The 22,266-nt window shown below is 42.4% G+C and overlaps 1 protein-coding gene across 8 annotated transcripts in view; it reads right to left on the bottom strand.

Annotated features, from left to right (window-relative positions):
- Window positions 1-22,266, bottom strand: part of ARHGEF3 (Rho guanine nucleotide exchange factor 3) — a 296,518-nt gene that overhangs the window by 28,469 nt on the left and 245,783 nt on the right. For 7 of the 8 annotated variants that reach the window (XM_040628659.1, XM_040628660.1, XM_008703632.2 and 4 more), the window contains one exon: window positions 13,738-13,845. In XM_040628659.1, coding sequence (XP_040484593.1) covers window positions 13,738-13,845 — 108 coding nt within the window. Of the gene's footprint in view, window positions 1-13,737; window positions 13,846-14,706; window positions 14,937-22,266 lie in introns of those variants that run through there. The other variant, XM_008703635.2, reaches the window with a different exon arrangement.

Raw genomic sequence — 22,266 nt, 5'->3', positions numbered from 1 at the left:
TGGCACTCAGAATCAATTAGCCACAGGAACGGAAAGGTCAAAACTAGTGAGTCATCATGTTACTCCCTGATCTCAGTTTTCGGTTCTGATTACAGCTGGGCGGGAATTAAAGAGCAGAAAGAGAGGAAAACACAAAAATAAGATTCAAAATGAAAGACATGTTCCACTTTCACTGGAGAGAATCAACCGCCCACCTTGTAACAGTTTCAACCCCTGACCAACTTCAAACTCCCCCCTCCCCACCACCCATTCTCAAGTAACTCATGCTAACTTTAAATTTACATACATTACAAAAGTATAAACATTTTTCATACATTACAGAAGTATATAAAACTAAGTACAAATCCCCTCATTTTCCCGAGTCTACTTTCTAGAAGTAACTACTGTTAAGTCTGTTCTAGATCTTTCCAGACCTTTTAAATGCATTTGCCAACAATTACAGAATACAGAATGTTTTCTCTTCTCACTCAACAATATGTCTCTCCATATTAGCATATAAGACTCATTCTTCTAAAAAAATAATAATTTATGGGGGTAAATTTCACGTAATATAAATTAACCATTTTTTGTGAACAATTCAGTGGCCTTTAGTACACTCACAATGTTGTGCAAACACCACCTCTGTGTAGTTTCAAAACATTTCCATCACCCCAGAATCACTCTTTCTTTTTAATGAGTGCAAGAGTTAGTATCCCATGGTCCAGATGGACCACATGGATTTAATCAACCTCCCACCGATGGACATTAAAATCGTTTCCAGTGTCTGGCTATTACAAAAAGTGCTTCAGTGAACATCCTTTATGTATTTGTGCTATTTTTACAAGGCAGATTCCTTAAGTAGAATTCCTTGGTCTAAGAAATATCTGCATTTTAGCCTTTGACATGCATTGCCAAGTTTGCCAAACTAACCTCCAGTCTGTTTGAACTTTATTGTCCCCAGAAAGGTACATGAATTATCTTTTTCCACACTCTCATCAACAGGATATTATCACTAATCTAATAGAGAAAACAACTACAGCTGATCCTTAAACAACATGGGTTTGAACTTTGAGGGTCCACCTACAGGCAGATTTTTTTTCAATAAATATAGCACAGGACTGTAAATGTATTTTCTCTTCCTTATGATTTTAATAACATTTTCTTTTTGCCAGCTTACGTTATTGTAAGAATACAGTATATAATGCTTATACAAAAAATGTGTTAATCAGTTACTTATGTTATTGGTAAGGCTTCTGGTCAACAGCAGGCTATTAAGTACTTAAGTTTTGGGAGAGTCAAAAGTTATATATGGATTTTCATCTCTCTGCAGAGTGTGGGGGGTGTCAGACAGTGTCCCTAACCCTTGCATTGTTCAAGGGTCAGCTGTATACCTTAACTTCAGCTTCATGTTTTGAACGTAAGACTGAGCATATTTTTACATATTTCTTGAAAAATTTCCCAGAGAGCTGGAGATATTTTTCTGTTGCAGTTTGGGGGAAAAAAAGAGAGAGGTGAGCTATACTAGGTGAGCTCTATTGTTAAATAAGTCAAGCAGAGAAAGACAACTATCATATGATTTCTCTCATCTATGGAACATAAGAACTAAGATGATCGGTAGGGGAAGAAAGGGATAAAGAAAGGGGGGGTAATCAGAAGGGGGAATGAAACATGAGAGACTATGGACTCTGAGAAACAAACTGAGGACTTCAGAGGGGAGGGGGGTGGGGGAATGGGATAGACCGGTGATGGGTAGTAAGGAGGGCACGTATTGCATGGTGCACTGGGTGTTATACACAGCTAATGAATCATCGAGCCTTACATCGGAAACCGGGGATGTACTGTATGGTGACTAACATAATATAATAAAAAATCATTAAAAAAAAAAAAAAGAATTCCTTGTTTTGTGCTTCCTTAGTGAGTGCTGGGCTTGGGAACAAAGGGAGAAGGGACTGGGCAAAGTTCACCATGTACATCACAGAGGGGCCTTTATGTGCCTGCCCACGCTTAGCACTTCTGATGAATCCTCTGATTCTCATAACCACTTGCATGGTGGGGGTTTATTCCCACTTTACTGATGAGGAAACTGAGGCTCAGAGAGTCTAAGGCACTTGCTCAGGCAGGATTCAAAACCAGATCTGTTTTGCTCTAAAACCTGATCTCTTTCTATCATGAGGGCTGTATACCTGCTAGTTATATGCAAATCATGCATTAGGGGGAGGTTTCAGTGATATGGGCCCCAGTCTTCTAAGAGTTTAAATCTAGTTATGGAGAGGGAATGCATTTACTTATTTTTTAGGAATAATGACTGAGTGGCTCTTTGACCAATCAAACTGCAGATTTACCTCTTTAGTTAGGCTGGATTAAAAGAAACATTTTATTTTTAACTCCATTTAGAAAGGGGAAGGATGCTGAAAAGAAGAGTCCCCAAAATGCAATAAAGAATGCTGGTCAGGTATGCGTTCGGCAGCTGGCCAGCCCCGGGGACAGCTCACAGCCAACCAGGCCCAAGCCATAGACAGGTTTTCAAGACCATACACCATGACCTACATGTCTACCAGGCCTCAGTACAACTGGGCACAATTAGATGAGAGGATTGGTGCTGGGGAAGAAACATGTGACTACTGCTAGGAGAAAAACCCCAAAGAAGAGCATGCCTCTTGAGGGAGGAGAGCAGCTATGTCCCTTTCAGTGCCCATCCCCCTTCTCTATTTTCCTCTATTTTTACCATGCGCTGTGTGATATCATTTACTGGTTTCTGACATGTCTGTTTCCTCCCAATAGAGGGTAAACTCCTGGAAGGCAAGGATATCTATTTGTTCTGTTCACTGATGGGCTTATTAGCAACTGGCTACATAGTAGGACCTCAACAATCTTGCTTAATGAAGAATAGCATGCTTGTATGTGCTGGGCATGGTGAGGGGAGCTTTAGAACCTTGTATAAGCAAGAAGTAAGGATTGCTAGCCCTGTTTTACAGAGGAGGAAACCAGAGGCTCAGAAAGGGTGACACTTGGCTGAAGGTCATGCAGCTAAGGAATGGTCCTCCAGAATTTAAACCCAGGTCAATGATGAACTCAGAATGACAATACAGGTCTGGTCTATTTCATTACCCCCCTCCAACCCCTGGCCCCTGCTGACAATTTTAACCAATATCCTATCCTGCTTCCCCTAGTGTAAGATTCAGAGTGTGGCAGGATGCATGTGCCGAGATAAATGACTTTTGGGCTACTTCTCAGTGCATGACAGAGATTCTAAACCTTGCCACCAGTAACATTTTGGACCAGAAAATTCTTCGTTGTGAGGGGCTGTCCTGTATCTTGCAGGATGTTTAGCAGTATCCTTATCACTAACCCTTAGATGCCAGTAGTGCCCCCATCCCAGTTGTGACAACCAAAACACCACCATTGCTGAATGCCCCCTGGGGTGAGAAACACTAATCCACGGTGACTAGAAGAGACCCAGCCTCGGGAGGGGTAGCATAAAAACAGAAACATGTACATAGATCACTCTGGGTGTGGGGAATGAAAAATGTTCCAGGACAAGCAAGAGTTTCCGTGAGGGAATCCAGCTTAGCCAATGAGTCAAAAACCTAAAGCTCATAATGACTGGAAGCTAAAATAACAATAGCCATAACAGGCACAGATACTGCAGAACTAGGAAATGGGTGCTTGTGTTTATGCCTGAGCTGGGTACGTGGAAAAGATGCTGCAGGTGCAAAGGGGACTGTCTGTCAGGTGGGAAAAGAGGGACCCTTTACATGTGTCGGAGGAAATGTAAACCCAGCAGGTGAGACATGATGGAACAGATTTAATTTGTTAATGCTGCCTGTTCAGCGGGGTGCTCCCTCGCCCTTTTCCAAAAACAGAAGGTTCTCTACAGCTAAAGATAACACGCTCCAATAAAGAGAGTTCAAGCTAGGGAAATTCTCTGCACTTACCACTGCTATTCTGTAGCAGATGGTTTATTATTAAATGGATTGGAGGTTTGGGTGGGACTGTCAGACGAAAATGGGTTTCTATGTTGTCACTACAATGGGTTAAACCAAAATGTACAGTAGTTATGGCTGGGATTGCAAAATGTTCTTGAGGAGCATTTTGGGGGAGTCTCTCAGGTAAGTCTTGATTAAAGCAATTAACTTAAATCAAGAAATACCACTTCTCAGTTCTGTGGCATCCATTACTTTTTTTTTTTTTTAAAGATTTTATTTATTTATTCGACAGAGACAGAGACAGCCAGCGAGAGAGGGAACACAAGCAGGGGGAGTGGGAGAGGAAGAAGCAGGCTCACAGCGGAGGAGCCTGATGTGGGGCTCGATCCCATAACGCCGGGATCACGCCCTGAGCCAAAGGCAGACGCTTAACCGCTGTGCCACCCAGGCGCCCCGGCATCCATTACTTTTGACCCTCGAGCTAGTCTTGGGAGAGGCAACTGGACAGGTTCTTACATTTTTGCCCTTTTTAATAGATGAGAAATCTGAGCACCAGGAGATTTAGTGACTGGCCCACGGTAAGTGTGGCAACAGGAACTGAGTCTAGTCTTTTGACTATAAAACATGGATTTGGGTTAAGAACAAAGGCTTTGAAGTAAAACAGACATGGTTTGAAGTCATCTCAGTAGCTGAGGGACCTTGGGGAAGTTAATCTTTCTGGATATCAGTTTCCTTATCTCTGTGTGTGGTTTCTTAAAAGATTTTAATTAATTAATTAATTAATTTAGAGAGCACATGTGCACAAGTTGGGGGAGGGGCAGAGGGAGAGAGAGAATCTTAAGCAGATTCCATGCCCAGTGCGAGCCTGACATGGGGTTCCATCTCAGGACCCCAAGATCATGACCCAAGCTGAAACCAAGAGTCAGACGCTTAACAGAATGAGCAACCTGGGCAGCCCCTCAGTTTCCTCATCTGTAAAAGGGCATAGTAATGAGTACCTCACAAAGTCACAGTGAGGATTACATAAGATAAAATATGTCCAGGGCTTAGCCAAGTGCCTGTTTTGTGGGTAATAGGCAATGGAAGTTACCTATCAGTGTTATTATACCATTGGCTGCACTGCCACCATTAGTGCTGGTTTATATATGTTTTCATTCATTAGCAAACAGCAGACACATATTTGAATTACTTGGACCAAATGGCTCCTTGGGGACTTCCATTAGGATAACTGATAGGAGAAAACCTTCAGCAGCACAGTGTTGTTTATAAAAGCAAAAGATCTAGAAACAGCCTAAGTGACCAATAGGGAATAGTTAAATAAATTACAGTGTAATCATAAAATGGAATATTATATGTTTCTTAAAAACATTCTTTTAAGAAAAGCTTAATGATAATGGGAAAGTCTTACATGTACAGTTAAGTAAGAAAAGGAAGATCCTTCTTTAAAATACAATGTGGGTAGATGTTACCCCTAGATGGTGGTCTGTGAATGTTTTTATTTTCATCTCCATACTTTTCTACATTTATTTTTCAGATTTTCCATAAGAGATAAACTAAGAGAAAATGAAATCAATAGACAAATGTACAAGACCATGAATACGGAGTTTGAAGTGGTGCTATAAACATAAAATCATATTTGGATTTGGTTCAGATTAATGTACATTTAAAAAGTGGTAAAAAGGTACCCAATCAATTTACAGTTAAAAAAAAAATATCAAACTCCATAGACCCAGGGCAAGGAGAAGTCTTTCTGTAGCTGAGAGAAATTCTGAGTAGAATGAATGAAAAGCCGAAGAAAATATTTGGTTCAGGTGTGGGGAAAATATTGTACAATTTTCTTAGTGCTAACCAAAATTTAGAACGCCTTCCAGAGGCCTGGGACAGCAGCCCAACCTCTTCATTAGCACCATGAAATGGCTTTTGCACAATACTGTTCATGATATGATATTCCACGAGCTGAAATGGAAATGATGACTCTCCCTGCCACACAGGCAAACAAAGAGTAAGGAAGAACAGTGAGGTGTGATCCTTCAGACCGAAAAGTCTGGCCATCATTTTTAGATCCTGGCACACTACAGGCTTTATTACGACCTGCTGACTTTTTTGCAGAAGCTAACTCCAGGAGAGGCCGCTGTGAGAACCCTCCAGGATCCCAGCTCCAACACTTACTGGCTGTGTAACTTAGGGCACATTTTTCAACCTTGAGTTTCACCCGTATAAAGGGGTGCTAAATCCTACCTTGCATGGTTATGGAAAAGATGAAACGAAGCCCTGAATGTAAAGTAGTTTTCACAGAACCTGGCCCATTGTAAATATTCAGCTACTGGAAGTTGTTATTACTAAATTAAAAAAGAGAAGCTTTAAATGACAATAGTCACTTATGACAGTGGTCTAACTATTACTCCAGGAATAGTAAAGATCGACAGAAAGTAAGGAGTTTCTCTTGATGTGGAATACAGGTCACTTCCTAGCTACACCTTTACCTTCCAGACTGCAAGGCATGTAATTTCTGGTTGCTTCCTCCCCCCGCTCCCCCCAAGCTTATTTCCATTTCTACCAAATAACTTAGGATCAAAGACTTTTTGTCAATTATAGAAAGTGTATGACGTTGGATCAAGAGACTAAGTTTGAGGTCCCTGGAGAAGAAAATCATGGTTTTGAGCACGTGGGAATTAAGCACACGGGCTTGGTAATCTTTCTACTTAATTCTCAGACTACATGGCATCAGTCTTCTCATGCTCCTTCCTCAAACCTGAAACGCCCTCCTTCCCTTCCCCTCAGCAGCTCTGAGCCATTCCAGGACCACCCAGCACAAATCCTTCCACCCTTGCCAGGTAGCCTTCCTTTTACCTGTCCCCACAGCCCCCCACAACCCAGCCATTACTAGGCTCCCTCTTGCTAGTATATTTTATCATATAAGATTTTAAGGTCTTATACGTTTTTATTTGGTTGCAAAGATAATATATAGTTATTTTAAAAATTCAAGCATGATAGAAATATGTAATGTAAAAAATAAAAGTCAATAGACCCAGCCTGTTTATTCATTCTCTACTGATTTGTAATTCTTATGTAACAGGAAAAAAAGAACATAAGACAGAAAACAAAAGAACTGTCAAAGTCTCTTATACTTTTATTCCCAAGAGATAACCACTATTAAGAATTTGATGATATTCCTAGTTTCCTATCCATATATTATTATGGATGCATATTATTAATTGGGATATAATGGTTTTAAATTTCCTTTTTTTCCTACTTGCTGATATATCTCAGACAAGTTTAAAAAGTAGATTTTATCCTTCTCTAGAGTAGGCCCTGTCTCCTTTTGTGTACTGATTACCTTCCCCAACAAGTCTAGAACAGAACAAATAACACAGTAGATAAAATGAATAATAAGTGGAGAACACTAATATATCCTATTTTCTGCTGCATCTCGGTGAAATGAAATACTTTGCAGATCTAAGGGCCCGGGAATGGAGCAGTGAGAGACTGTGAACCCTTCCCAAGCCACAACAGTCCTCCCCAAGGGGATACAAGTGGAAGAGGGCTGATACACTGTTGTGAAGGAGTCCAGTTATTATATAATATTACTAGGTGGGCACCCACTCCTAGCTCCTGGAGAGCCCCCAGGAAGAGCAATGGCCAGCTTTTCTAGTAATAAATGCAATAATAACAGTAACTGTCAGCTTCTGAGCTTGCCCTAAGTCACATGTAGTGCTAGGCATACCAAGAAAAGTAAGAGACAACCTTGTTCTGTGTGGAAAGTCAAGGGGCCCCCAGGAAGGGCCATCCTGTGAAAATGTCCCAGCAGGGGGAAAAATGGTGGCAAAAGAGAGGGGAAAATGTGACTATGAGTTTAGAATTAGGATGTGAGAACATGGAGGAGCAATTCTGCCCAAGACAGGTACACACCAGGAAGAGAGGTCTGACTCTAGTGACATCAGATGCCTTGAGTTTACATCATTTGACCAGAATTCCACTTCCGGTCATATCATCAAAGGAAAGGAAGGAATACAGACACACATGAGATTTGCAATCAGGATGTTTAAAGCAGTATCATCTATAATGGTAGAAAAATGGAAATAACTTAAATGTTCAACAAAAGAAGAGTGAAAAACCAATACCTGGTATATCCTTTTGATGAAATACTATATGAATTCATTAAGAATTGGGTTTGTGAAAAATACTTAATGACATGAAAGTGTATTTTCATACTATAAGTTCATTTTATACTGTTAAGACAAAAACATGTTAACAGATAGTGTATATATATATATATATATATAAAACAATATATGCATATAGAATAGTATATACATATGATTATGATTTTGTTTAAAAAAACACATGCAGGTATATTGTAAAAGAGAAGATTGTCTGAGTGTACATGAAAATGTTAATATAAGATTTTTAGTGATGGGGAGATGGGGTTACAAGTGACTTTTACTCCCTTTTCTGTGTTTCTATTTTTCAATTTTAAAAAGATGCTCTATAATCAGAAAAGAAAGCACAATCGGAAGGTACTTTTAAAAAAATAGAACAAATGTCTTCAAAAGACATTCAATACAGAGTTATTCGATAATATAAAAAATATTCACAGCCTAAATAACCATCAATAGGAGACTGGTTATATAAAATAAGTCACATCAACACATTGGAATAATATATACTTGGCCCATTAAGATCATATTTTCCAAGAATAACTTGGAAAAGTGATATAATGCTTCGCTTAAGCCATAACAAAATTCTGATCCAGCTAAATGACAGAGGATGCAAATAAAAGAGATGGAAGAAACCAGGCAAACTGCAAAGTACAAAAAATAAGAGACATAACTCAAGACAAAAAGCCTTAAAAGAAATGAGAGGGTTATTGAACCTTAAGGAATGGTGCAATTCCCCCCAAGAGGCTGTAACAGTGATGAGAGGAACCTTTACATGCCTAACTGCCTAGCTTGGAAATATGTGAGGCCAAGACCAATAGAAATGCCAAGAGAAACTGACCATGCACGGTCCCCGTGGGAGATTTCAATCCAAGAGTGAACAGATCACACAAAGATAAGGCTGGGTACACTGTGAGCAACCCCAGATGAGGCTCAGAGTATGCAAGTTATGTAGATATACCTAGAATAACACTGGAAGGGAATTATTAAAATATTAACAGGGGTTGTTTTGCAGTGGAATCTTTTCTCTTTCTCCTTTTCTGTATTTTTCCATAATGAACCCACATTTTTACAATGGAAAAGAAATGAAGCTCATGTTCAGAGAGAACGCAGGGCTCAACCACAGTGCTATGAACACAGGATTCCATAGCACCCACGGGCCCTAGCACTGGCCCCAGCTCAAATGCGTCTACCAGCTGTGCAGAGCCGTGGCGGGAGAGGCAGGGCTCAGCGACCCGCCCACGGCGAGCTCACTGTCCTCACTGCACGGGAGGGGTGCACACAGGCGAGCTCACGGTCCTCACTACACAGGAGGGGTACACGCAGGCCCCTTTCAGAGTTGGACTGCATTTTCCTCTCAGGCAGGCCAGTGAGGAGATTTCTAGGCCCACAGGGATCTGTGCTCCAGTCTATCAGCAGCACTAACTTCCCGGTCAGACAGAGACAGAAGGCCAGGCAGACGGCTGTCCCTCTCCGGCTTCCACAAATGCTGTCTTTGTGCTGAGGCCCGAGCCCCCAGTCTATATGGGGCACAGGGGAGGCATGAGAGAACAAGTTCTGCAGTGTCTTGCTGAACCATTGCTGCAAGAACCACTCACATTTGTGGCTGGGGTTTTAACCTTTTTGGCAAAGCTGCTAGCCCTGAGCTGTCCTGATATCCTTCTGGGCTAACGGGGGCTTCTCCTGAGGAGCCAGAGGAAGGGCTGCTAAGTGCTCCATTATTGATTAAAGTATTGTGTTTGGGTGTTTGGGCCTAAGTCCTCTCTTCTTCTATAATAGAAGGAACTCGACCGCAGAGATAACTGGACACTGAAAAGGATATATATGTCTCCATGAGACCAGGCACCAGGGACAAGGGATACTGTGACAGAGAACCAAGCTGCTCGATTATAGCCTCGAGTTGTTTTTGGAAGAGGAAGAGGCATATATAATAAACACCTATGAGTGAAGAATGAATGCTGAGAGGTGTGGGGCAGCCCCTACCCCATTCTCCTTATTCTTTGTTCCTCCCCTTTTGGAACAGGTGCCAAGACCGCTGTCCACAAAATGGAAGAAGATGTGAAGACGGCCCATGGAGTACCCTTCAGGGCCTCCTGCTTCCCCTCCTCGCTGCTCTTCAGATGACATTAGCACCCTAGCCCATTCTAGCTGGAGAGGGAAGCAATAAAGTCATGGGGCAGTTACTGAGATGCAGGCTGGAAATAATTCTGCAAAACATGTATTGCATGCACAAAGGTGACCAACAGGGAGACATCTGGGGGGTGAGAGAGCATTCTCTGCGCTTTGCAGATCATCTGCAAACATGGCTGTCTAACTCTACACACAGGGGCACATTTCCATTCACTGACCCCCCAAGGACACACACAACATAAGGACACTGTTCACGTTCTCTCTGTGTCTATGTGCACAGCTGTTATGAATAACCATTCTGCTTCTGCTGGCTTGTTTCTGACCCAAAAAATAGAGGCTGGAGTTAGCTATTTATCATGATATTTGAAAAAGTAAATTAAAAAATTATTTTGCCAAAAAAAAAATCTTTGAGGTTTTAGAAACCAATTTCCACATGTCAGATCCCTCCCTCGGGACTGGCTTTCTCATCCTTGTTTGGCCTCAGTCTGCTGGATTTCAGACATGGCTTGATTTCTTTCTGTCCCAGTTCTCTCAGTCAATGCAAATTTTCAATTGGTGACCAAATTTTTCCTGCAGGCTTCCCTGTGTAGAATCTGTGTAGAGCAGAGATGGGAGAGGAGGAATAAAGGTTGCCTGGGAAGCCAAAGGAAAGGTTTTGAAGGTACAACAATGGAGGCTCTTATAGCAACACACAGTCAGGTCTGAGCTGTGGTGGGAGGCATAGACTAAGCTGCCCCAGACAGAGGAGCATAAACATGGAGTCTACAGGCCAGGCAAAGTAATGACAGTGAGTCAAGGGGTCAGGTGTTGGAAGGACAATCGGGAGAGGTGGGGACATTTATAGGTGACAATTGGCTGGCTAACCAGGTCCAGCTCATTACTACCTTGTGGCAACACAGGCCCAGCACTGCCAAGCCTTTCAAGTCTTTAAAAGAAGCCAGAACTCTAAATTCTTTTTTTTTTTAATTTTCTTTTTTTTTTCTTTTATTTATAGAGAGCGTATGAGCAGGGGGAGAGGCAGAGGGAGAGAGAGAATCCCAAGCAAGCTCCATGTTCAGTGCAGAGCCCAATGTGGGGCTCGATCCCACAACCCTGAGATCATGACCTGAGCTGAAATTAAGACTGAGAGGCTCAACTGACCGAGCCACCCAGGTGCCCCTGGAATTACAAATTCTTATACAGATTGTTTGGATTTTTAAATGTTAGCTCAAAACACTATACAGCCAAACAAAATTTGAGGGCCAAATATGGCCATGAATCTACCAGAAGGCAACTATGTCCAGGATGTAAGCAACATGAGGGCAGGATGTAGAGCCTCGTGCGTGATGAGGGCCCATCAATGCTTACAGAATGAGTGAGGACCTTCCCGGGGAAGAGGTTTGACTGCCCTAGGAGAGCCAATGGGAAGACATGGCCGGCAACACGGAGGTCTCCTAGTCAAGGGAGGAAATAACTATAGAGCGAACTTGAGCCCCAGCCACTGGGATGGAAAGGAAAGGGTGAAGTGGCAGCAGACAGGCTAAAGAATCTTCAAAAAGCAGAACTCAGCGAAAGACCAGATGTGCAGGACTAGGGCGGTGATGAATCTTCCAGGGGAAGCCTGTGATGAACTTGGCCAGAGGGCTGAGGGACTGGTCATGGGGGAGAGAAGGTAAACACATTTTTCTTCACTAGCTTCAAAGCCCTTCATCTGGCTCCCCCAGATGACCTTATTTCTTTTCCTTCTCCATTCTCCCACTAAGGGGATCAGGGGATAAGCAAGGGCCCACAGGCCCAAGCACTGAGAGAAACAGAGCCAAACCTATAGCTAATTAGGTGAGGTACTCATTGAGAAGAAACTGAGGAGAGCTAACAGGAATGCACAGGGCAGGGAATAAGCCCCGAAGAAGAAAAGCATCCACAGGGATATGGGGAGAACAGCCTGGGCTATGCAGAATCATGGCATGTTGGCTGAATGGTGCGGAAGCAATGGCAGGAGGGGGTAAGGGAGACCTAAAATAGATTTTCATAGCATAGGACATGCCTGGAGTTCTGGTCCACGATTTTCTTAATAACCCGGAAAGCCAAGATAAAAATACTGCTAAGCAAAAGTATTCAAGACAAGTTAGGAATGGCAGACTCAAGACCACTTCTCAGCTAAACAAGGTAAACCTTTTCATGGCATGGCTTCTGTTGGCTTTAGTCTGCAAGAGGATTTTTATGATTATCAAATTTGGTCCAAGACCTTGGACAAATCTCAATATTCACCTTAAAAGATAAACTTTACTGGGAGTTTAAGAACAACTACAGCCACTTGTTTACCAAAGAATTATTATAGTAACTAATATCTACCACTTAGCCAGCTAATTAGTAAGTTAGTGATTGCTAACAAAGGGCTTAGTATAGTTTTGTTAGCAATATAGCCCTTTAAATGCACTATTTTATAAATACTAAGGGCTTTATTTTTTTAAAAGATTTTATTTATTTATTTGGCAGAGAGAGAGTGCACAAACAGGGGGAGCAGCAGGCAGAGGGAGAAGCAGGCTCCCCGCTGAGTAAGGGGCCCGATGCGGAACTTGATTCCAGGACCCTGGAATCATGACCTGAGCCGAAGGCAGACGCTTAACCCACTGAGCCACCCAGGCATCCCAGTACAAGTACTTTAAATGCACTATCTTATAAATCTTTACAATGATTCCATTCTAAAGAAGCTGGTGGCATCACCCCCAATTTACCCACTAGGAATAAAAGCAAGACCTAGAGACATTAAGTCACCTGCCCAGGGTAACAAAGTGTCTGAGTGACAGAGCCAAGGTCAGAACTGAGATACTTCCACCACAGGGCCTTTGGTCTAAGCCAGGAGTCAGGAAACATTTTCTGTAAAGGGTCCAGATAGTAAATATTTGGGGCCTTGTGTGCAATACGGTGTCCACCACAGCTCCTCGGCTGTGCCACTACAGCCCAAAAGCGACCACAGATGGTACATAAATATTCAGATGCCTGTTTTCCAATAAATCTTTACTTACAGACGCTGAAAAATTTGAATTTCATATACTTTTCACGTGTCAGTAAATACTATTCCTCTTTTGACTTTTGCGCCCATTATTTAAAAAGGAAAAACCACTCTCAGCTTGTGCACCATAAGAAAACAGGGGGCAGGCTGAATTTTTCTCCGCATGCTGTAGTCTACAGGCTCTCCTGAATTTTTCTCCGCATGCTGTAGTCTACAGGCTCTCCTACCCTCCAGCTCATGTCACCCGCTGGTTTTCTTAGGAAGCCCATAGATACTTTAGGATCAAGCCTGTGAGCGTGCATATGGATGGGGTACAGGACTCTGAGGAAAGACCCAACAGAGATGATTCCTCAAGTCAGCCTTCAAAGGGCTCCATCTGACCCCAGTTTACAACTTGAAAACACATCTTTCTTCCTTTCAGTTCCCTCATTTGCTCTCTTCTGCTGAAATTAGCCTTGATTCAGATTGCAGGGGAGGTTCTGGGGAAAGCAGCAAAAACTTCCCCTGCACAACATGGTTTTCTGCAAACACAAGCCCACTGTGTCCTTCTTACCTGCAGGGTTTGGCTGAAGCGCTTTAACGGGGTGGCCTTCACGGGTGGGATGAGGTTTGCTAGTGATGTGACTCTGGAAAGGGGTTTGACCCGTTTATTACTAGGCTCCTGTAGGGTTTAAAAAAAAAAAAAAAAAAAGGAAGGAAAATGTCAAGGTTAATCACAGAAAACATAACTCCACCCTCCATCCAGTCCCACTCCACCAGCCGCTCCTACCGATCTATGGAATATAAACAGTGCCCCGTCTCACTCCAGCTGTGTGGAGATGACTTGGCTCAGGAGCCCGAAGGGGAAATGGCAGGGGACATCAACAGAAGCAGCCTCTGGGCAGACAGCAAATGGGTAGGGTCTGCTCCCTACCCTTCACCCTCAGTATCTGCCAGCTTTTAATTCAGAAGCTTCTACTTAGAATCATTCTCCCCAGTGCCTCCTGTAGAGAAAAGCTGCCTCGGATTTCCCATCCAATGACCTTGTCAGGCAGTTGTGTTTTGATACTTCTGGTTTCATTTTTTTAAAAACCTTTTCTCCACCTTGCCTGAAGCCACTCTCCAATTTTTTTTTATGCAATGGGGCTTTTCTAAAGCACAAGGAACGTTTGTTTTTTCAGTTCACTAAATTAAAAAAAAATTTTAAAGGAAGTTCTTCTCTTTAAAAAGCATCTTTCTATCTACAGTATATTTGAAATGCACCGATGAATACTTATAAATAACAACCAGCAAGAGAAAATGTACAGAGAGAAAATCCTACAGTGCGCATCCGTTTTTCTAATTCATAGAGCCCCGAGTTTTGAAAATCCCCTCCACATAAAACATTTGCAAATCTGCAAGTTACCCCAAACCAAGCTGATGGGTGAGAGGGAACCTACCCATTCCAATGTCTCTGCAGATGAGAACTACATAAAAACAACAGGCTGTGGGCAAGAGGGACATGACAGACGAAACATTTTACAAAGACAAAGAGGACAGTTACCCTTGCCTTCCTAAGCTCCATCTGACCTGCAGTAGATGCTGGACAGCACATGAAGACAGCAAATTTTGATGGAGAAAGCCAAACTTGCCAATTGCTGTGGCGAACCTCAACCATTTCCAGAGGAAGCCTCAAGATGTTCATCTTTCCTTTTCAGCCATTACTTTCAAAGTTTTGAGGGGTAAGCCAGAACTTCAGATTCTCCAGGACATCTCCGCAAGGTGTTTCGAATGTAGTAGGTGCTTGGAAAAATCTTCCCTGACTTTGGAATTCTGCCGAGAAATGCTCATGTCATTTTGTGCCCTTGCCAATCTCAGATGTCAGAAGCCCTCTCGGAAATAGACTCAATCTTTCTGGCACTTAAATAGAAAAATCAAAAGACTAAAGAAAAAAAAAGTGCAAAACAATTCCACAATGTTGCCAGGATTGACTTCATGATTTCTTGAAGCAGTGAAATACTTTTCCAAGACAGAGAATGAATCCGGGCTGCCGGGGACCTCTCCAGCTTCTTGGCATGCTGAGCGGAACAGACAGTAGGAAACTCTCCGAACACTGGGAAGGCTCAGCTCCAAAATGCAAGGGATGAATCTCTCAATATGAGAGACATTCCATTATTATTATTGAAGTGCTTAAGAGAAAGATCCAATAGCCCTTCTGCTTCCAGGTGACAATATCCTTCAGGATGCTCCCTGTCCACTGCCTGGCTCCTGAGCATCTGTGCCCAGAGGAGGATTTTTAAAATATTTTTTACGTCAGAGCTGCATCACCAGCATACTAAACACACACACACACACACACACACATATACACACAAACACACCCTCTTGAGCATTCCCTGTATTTCTCTAAATAGCTCCTGCTTTGGGCTGGAAATGCCAGAGTTGTAATATCCCCACCCTTGGTGGTACAAACGGCATTGCAGCAAATAAGGAGGGGAGGGATTTCATGGGGTAGCAGGACTTGGTCTCGGATGATCCTGCAGACACCTCAGAGCCCAGAAACTCCCAGATCGCTGTTTTGTAATGGCTAAAGGTGCTGGATCACAGATTCTGTATCAGAATGGGGAAGCTGAAGGGCAGACGCCAATTGGGTTCTCGTGCTTTAAAAAGGGGCAGGGAGCACTGCACGCTTGGCAGGATGGGGGAAGATTCAGTTCTGTTCCACTTGCTGTGTCATCCTTTCTAAGGTTCTGCTGACTTTGCTGCCCATTTTATATGACCCAGTCGATGGGTGTTTACACAGCTACAAGATGTATGCACAGTGCAAATGCCTGCCCTTCTGCACATTGTGTGCAGTGGCACTACATGAGATTGTAATTAAAACTCCTTTCCTAAGGCATTGCCCATTTGGAAGTAAACATCAGGCTGCTCTCTGGCAATCTGACATTCCCAAGTAACGAACAACTGAACCAGAAACCACTGCTGCATGATTTAGTGCTGTGATCCAGCAAAGCAGGCAGGTGCAATTTCAAAACCAGAACATTTACAGGTTATTGGATCTATGGAGGAAGCTTTATGCCTAACCCACATGAGCAAAGTATGAATTATGGTGTTCTCCTTGAGGGCTTCAGTGAGACTAGGAGATTAAAAAAATGCTTGGCCTAATTTGATTTTTCTTTTCCATTTACTCAGTATGTCTCCAGCTACATTTTACTGCTATCTAAAAAGAGCCCTCGGGGAAAATGTTTCCAGATTCTAGTTAAATAGCTCTACTGAAAACTAGCAAATGCAATTCCAAGGATGCTTTTGGGCTTTACAGATAGATGACAGAATATAACCTCCAGAAGTTTCTAGTCCAACAACTCAGCTGCCAGACCAAGCTGGGCAAGGTCAATGCTAAACCCAGACACAAGATATCCTGTTTCAAGTACAGGTACCACCCCCGCCATGCAATTTTAAGACAGGGCAGGAGGCACCTCACTAAAGAGGCTAAAAAACAGAAAAAAGATAAAGGCATTGAGTATTGCGTGTAGGCAGTATTGTCTGCATAACAAAAATTTGTTTCATCTTTTCTAGGCCTTATAGGTTTTTTGTTTTTCTTGTCTTATTGCACTAGCTAGGACCACCTGTATATTATTGATTACAGGCTGAGAGAGCAGGTACACTAGTGTAATTCTTGATTCTAAAGTGATTATTATGAAGAGTTCATCATTATGAATTGTGTTTGCTGAGAGCCTGGAAGAGATACCCTTTATCAAGTAGAAAAAGTTCCACTCTATGCTAAGTTTGCTATGAATTTTCGTAATGAATGAATATTGACTTTAAACAAATATTTTCTTGTTATATTTTCAGAGGACAAGGAAAGGGGAAAAAAAAGAAGGGAGGGGTGGCAGGAAGGGAAGGAGACAATAAAGAGGCACGGAGGTCACATATTTTCATAAATAAATTGGCACGGCAATTTAAAACATCTTTTGTGCTTGAATTACAAACAAAGGGGAATAAAGTATTCCATATATTTTATTTTTAATGTGAGTTTTTATTTTTATTTTTTAAATATTTTATTTATTTATTTGCAAGAGAGAGAAGCAGACTCCCCACCAAGCAGGGTGCCTGACGCAGGGCTTGATCCCAGGAACCCGGGATCATGACCCGAGCCAAAGACAGACACTTAACCGACTGAGCCACCCAAATGCCCCTAATGTGAGATTTTATTAAGTAGATTTTAATACTCCTTTGCTAGGAGAGACAATGGTTTTCTTTCCCTCTCCTCATTCTTACCTCCCAACAGGTAAAAAACCAAAGCAGATTACATGCATGTAAGAAAGTGCCTATCATATCAATATGATCTAGCACAACTGTTAATTCCTTCAAAAATGATTCCATTCTAATAGACATGGCATACAGGAAACCATCACTCATTCTCCCTTCATTTCATTTTTGCAGCTAGACTGGCACTGGGAGCAATTGGAGGGTCCTCCTCATTGTGTTTGTAGTTGCCATGAGACTACTTTCACTCAGCCACAGACCCAGCCCAAGAGGGACCAGAAAAGCATTCACCAGTGCAGGACTGACCACTCTACTGCAGGGCAACACCTCTCTTGGCTGTTATACACTTGGCTAGGAGCAAGGGAGAGGTGAGCATCAACTGTGCCAGCAGATGCTTCTGCCAATGGGTTGATGGAGTCGGAAAAGTTTTTCAAATGTTTGAGGACACCAGGGAAGCCTTAGGCAGGGCTCCATCTCTGTGGAGGGAGGAGGTGTGCTGAGAACACCCAGTAGCCTTCTAGGAGGCTTTCATCATCCTCACGTTAAACAGAAGTTACAATCTCAGAGTGGTTGAGAAGCTCTCGCATTATGAAATAATAATAATGAGCTCATATTTCGTGCAGGGACTCCTCTCAATGCTTTACAGATGTCTACTAATTTATTCCTCCTAATACCCGTGCAAGGTAGATACTATGATGATCCATATTTTACAGATGGAGATACTGAGGCAGAGGAAGAGCAATGTGCTTAAAGTCGCTCAAAAAAGGTGGCCAGGATTTACACATAGGCAGGTTGGCTCCAGAGCCCATGCCTTACGGCTTTGTGTAAGAGGCCAGATGGTAAATGTTTTAGGCTTTGTGGGCATCTAGGCTCTGTCATGACTGCTCATCTCTGCCATCAGCCTTAAACAGCATGTAAATAAATGAATGTGATTATGTTCTGAAATCTGAATTCCAGAGTTTTTACATGTCACAAAATATTTTTGTTTTGCTTTTTTCAACCATTAAAAATAGAAACCATTCTTTGCTTGAAGACCATAGGAGGTGGGCTATATTTGGCCCATGGGCCATAGTTTGCAAACCACTGCTCTATGCTACTGCTGGCTTTATAGGGATCATTTCCTGCATCAGCCATCCTCAGCCTCAGCTTTTCTGCTGTGGCATACTCAAAGTCTCCCAGGTATAGCACCTTCCCAAGGCACACTTAGTCTTCAAGCTCTGGAACTGGCATGGGCTTGATTTGCTTATTCTTTCTGGAGCTGGGTATGCAGGGTCCTCCCCTGGTAAGCAGGGGAGATATCTGACTTATCTTTATGTGAGTAAACCCTATCCTACTACATTTTATTGTCTTAACTTTCCAATTAAATCAGCCCAAGCGTGACACAAACTTTCCCTGACCACTGATGTATACAAATAAGGAACAAACAAAATGATAGGGTTCCTGAGATCTGCTTCATAGTAATACAGGGAGCGGGAGCCATGATGTGTAGGAACAAGGCTGATCACAGGTTGGTAACTGTCAAAGCAGGGGGGCTGGCCAAAGGGATATCAGTATATAGTCCTGCCTGTAGTATACAGTCAGACACTAGATAATACAAAGGTTTATTTTAATGGACAGAGAACCATTTTGCAAATGTATCAGTGAGCAGACAGATGCCATCACAGATTGGTACTTTAGCTGTTAGTGAGGATCTAGTGAGAAAGAATACTGAAAGGGACAGATGACAGACATCATCTAGAACTGAACGTAATTAGAAGAAACCTGGTAAAAATGAAAGAAAAAAATCCCATTCGTGAATTTCAGTAACTTGCAACTAACATAGGCCAGAAGAGGGAAGAGTCTGTGTGGTTGGGAAATCAAAAAGCTGGGAAAGCTACTTTGAAACGTTCAAACTTAAAGATGAGCAACCCCACGGAGAGGCACTGACCCAGCCGCCAGACTCCCTGAAGTCTGCTCTATTCTATTGACTGGTTTTTTTGTTTGCTCTCTCGTCAAGAAACCCATCAACAGGCTGCCAATCACTGGACTCTTCGACCTAAAACAATCTGGTGGAGTTCCACTCTGAGGTAGAAACAGAGAGAATAGGAGCCATTCAAGGTCAGACTGCCCAGGGAGGGGACACTTCTGTTCTGCTGTATTTATTTTATGAGTGTGCTTTCCTTTCCCTGATTCTACCTCCCCAAATTCATGTTTTTCTCTCCATTCCTGCAACAGCACCATCTTCTACTAAGAAGACGAAGACCTTTCATCCTTGCCAGGGCCTCACTCCCACTCTGCCTCTCTTCAGGCAAATAAATGTAAAGCTCATGACTCCATGACTGTCTTGACTTGACTTTACTACCCACATCCTTAGGCCCAAAGGCTGGTTCACGCTGTCTTATGGTTTATGCCCAAGATTGTCACCCTTCAGAACTTCTAGGTCACCACAAATATTATGGTGTTCTCACTTCTTTTGACACCTTCTATTGTCAAGGACTTCCCACCCTTTTTGGGTTTCTCACTGACTTGCTGGCCAGTTTTTTTTTTTTTTTTTCTACTCTTGCTTGTGTCTCCTCCAAGCCATAGCTTTACTTCAAGTGGCTCCTCTCCTCCCCTCTGGGGGACCTGACAGCCTGCTTTGTATCTTGTCCCTCAAAGACAAGATATTCCCGCAGATCTCCTTCCCAGCTAATGGTTTTCTAACTAAATGACTAAAAATGAGCCTCATTAAAAAAAAAATCTATCTATCCATCCATCCACCCATCCATCCATCCGTCCATCCGAGTCTGGCTCTCATACATTCTAGCTGGGTGATCTCAAGCAATTTACTTACCTACAAGTTTCTTCAACTGAAAAACGAGGAAAGAATCCTCTCATAGTGCAGTAGTGGGAATTGTGGCTAAAAGCGATCATTTAATTCCATAAGAGTTTATAATCTGTGTCAGGCACTGGGCTGACCTCTTTACATGGATTTGCTTGTGGCATCTTCAGAACATCCAATGAAAGAGCTAATACCACTATTCTCATTTCACAGATGAGTAAGCTGAGGCTCAGTGAGCATAAGTAGTTACACAGGTCACCCAGCTCAGGTGGCAGAGGCAAGATGGGGCTCTTATCCTGGACCATACACCTCAGCTACACTATTCCTCTCAAGGGATGATAATGAGCACACGGCACGGTGCCTTGTGAAAAGCAAGCTTTCCACAAACAGAGCCTAAAACTGAACTCACAACTGGTATGTTTTTACTAGATTATTCCTCCTCCCCTTCCCCTTTGCCACTAAGAACAGGTGAATTTATCTAATCATTCCATGTGTGCATTCTCTTTTTTAAAGAAATTGATCTTGAAATAATTTTAGATTTATAGAAGAGTTGCAAGAATAGTACAGAACGTTCCCATGCACTCTGTACCCTATTTCCCCGATGTTAAGATCTAACATTGTTACAAGATTATTAACTAAACTATTAAAGGATTTACTAGGATTTCACCTGTTTCCCCACTAATGTCCCTTTTCTCTTTCAGGATCCAAACTAGAATCTCACATTATATTTCACAGTCATATCTCTGTAGTCTCCTCCAATCTGTGATAGTTCCCTGGTCTTTCATGACATTGACACTTTTGAAGAGTACTGGTCAGTTATTTTGCTAAATGTCTCTCCATTTAGATCTGAGGTTTTCTCATGATTAAAATAAGATTATGCATTTTTTGGACACCTGGGTGGCTCAGTTGGGTAAGGGTCTGACTCTTGATTTCCACTCGGGTCATGATCTTGGGGGAGTGGGCTCTGCGCTCAGCGGGGAGTCTGTTTCAGGATTCTCTTTTCCTCTGCCCCCCCATTCTCTCTCTCTCTAAAAGTAAATAAATCTTAAAAAAAAAAAAAGGTCATGCATTTTTGTCAAGAATACAACAGAAGTGACTTGTCTTTTTTGGTACATTACGTCAGGGTAATATTGTCGTATTATTTACTTACTATCTGATTAAAGTGGTGGTATGGATTGAACTGTATACCCCTAAAAAGACACGTTGAGGTTCTGCCCCCAAACCTGTGAAAGTGACCTTATTTGAAAATAGGATCTTTGCAGATACAATCAAGTTAGGATGAGGTCACAGTAGATTAGAGTGTATCCTAAATCCAATCACTTGTGTCCTCATAGAAAGGACATTTAAAGACACAAAGGGAGAAGGCAATATAATGACGGAGGCAGCACCTGGAGTGATGTATCTATAAGCCAAAGAACACCAAGGATTGACAACAAATACCAGAAGCTAGGAAGAGGCAAGGAAGGATTCCCTTGCAGGTTTCTGAGGCCCATACCTTGACTGCAGACCTCTGATCTCCAGAACAGTGAGAAACAAATTTCTGTTGTTCTAAGGCACCCAGCTTGTGGTACTTTGTTACAGGTACCCTAGGAAACCAATACAGGTGTTATCTGCTGGATTTCTCCCTATAAATTTACGATTCCCTTTGTAATTAATACATATATGGGAAGAGATACGTTTTGACTATGTGCATCCTTTTAAATCTGTGTGTTTATACAGCATTTGCAAAATTAGCCTCACCAAATTGTACATCTGTCACCCTAGGGGGTATGTCTCCTGGCTGAACAGGGAGAACCAGAAGGCTGATCCAGGCCAAGTACCCAAGACAGTCAGTGTTGTTGGCTGGAGCGGGCAAGGAGAGGAGCACTGTGGACCACAGGGGCATGCAGGACAGGGAGGCAGCAATGAGGAGGCCTTCATAGAGCTGTCTGAGCAAGAGGACCGGGGCTATAGGAACACGAAGGGGAGCTTCTTTGGAGCCTGCAAGAGACTCTTCATCTTATTTTCTTATAAATAGAAAAAGACAATAATGAAATAATGGTATCTAACTCTAAAATT

Source organism: Ursus maritimus, unplaced genomic scaffold, assembly GCF_017311325.1.
Source record: "Ursus maritimus isolate PB19 unplaced genomic scaffold, ASM1731132v1 scaffold_14, whole genome shotgun sequence".
Lineage (NCBI taxonomy): Eukaryota > Metazoa > Chordata > Mammalia > Carnivora > Ursidae > Ursus > Ursus maritimus.
The sequence above is the reverse complement of the archived record's forward strand: the minus strand, read 5'-3'. Positions and strand labels throughout refer to the sequence as shown.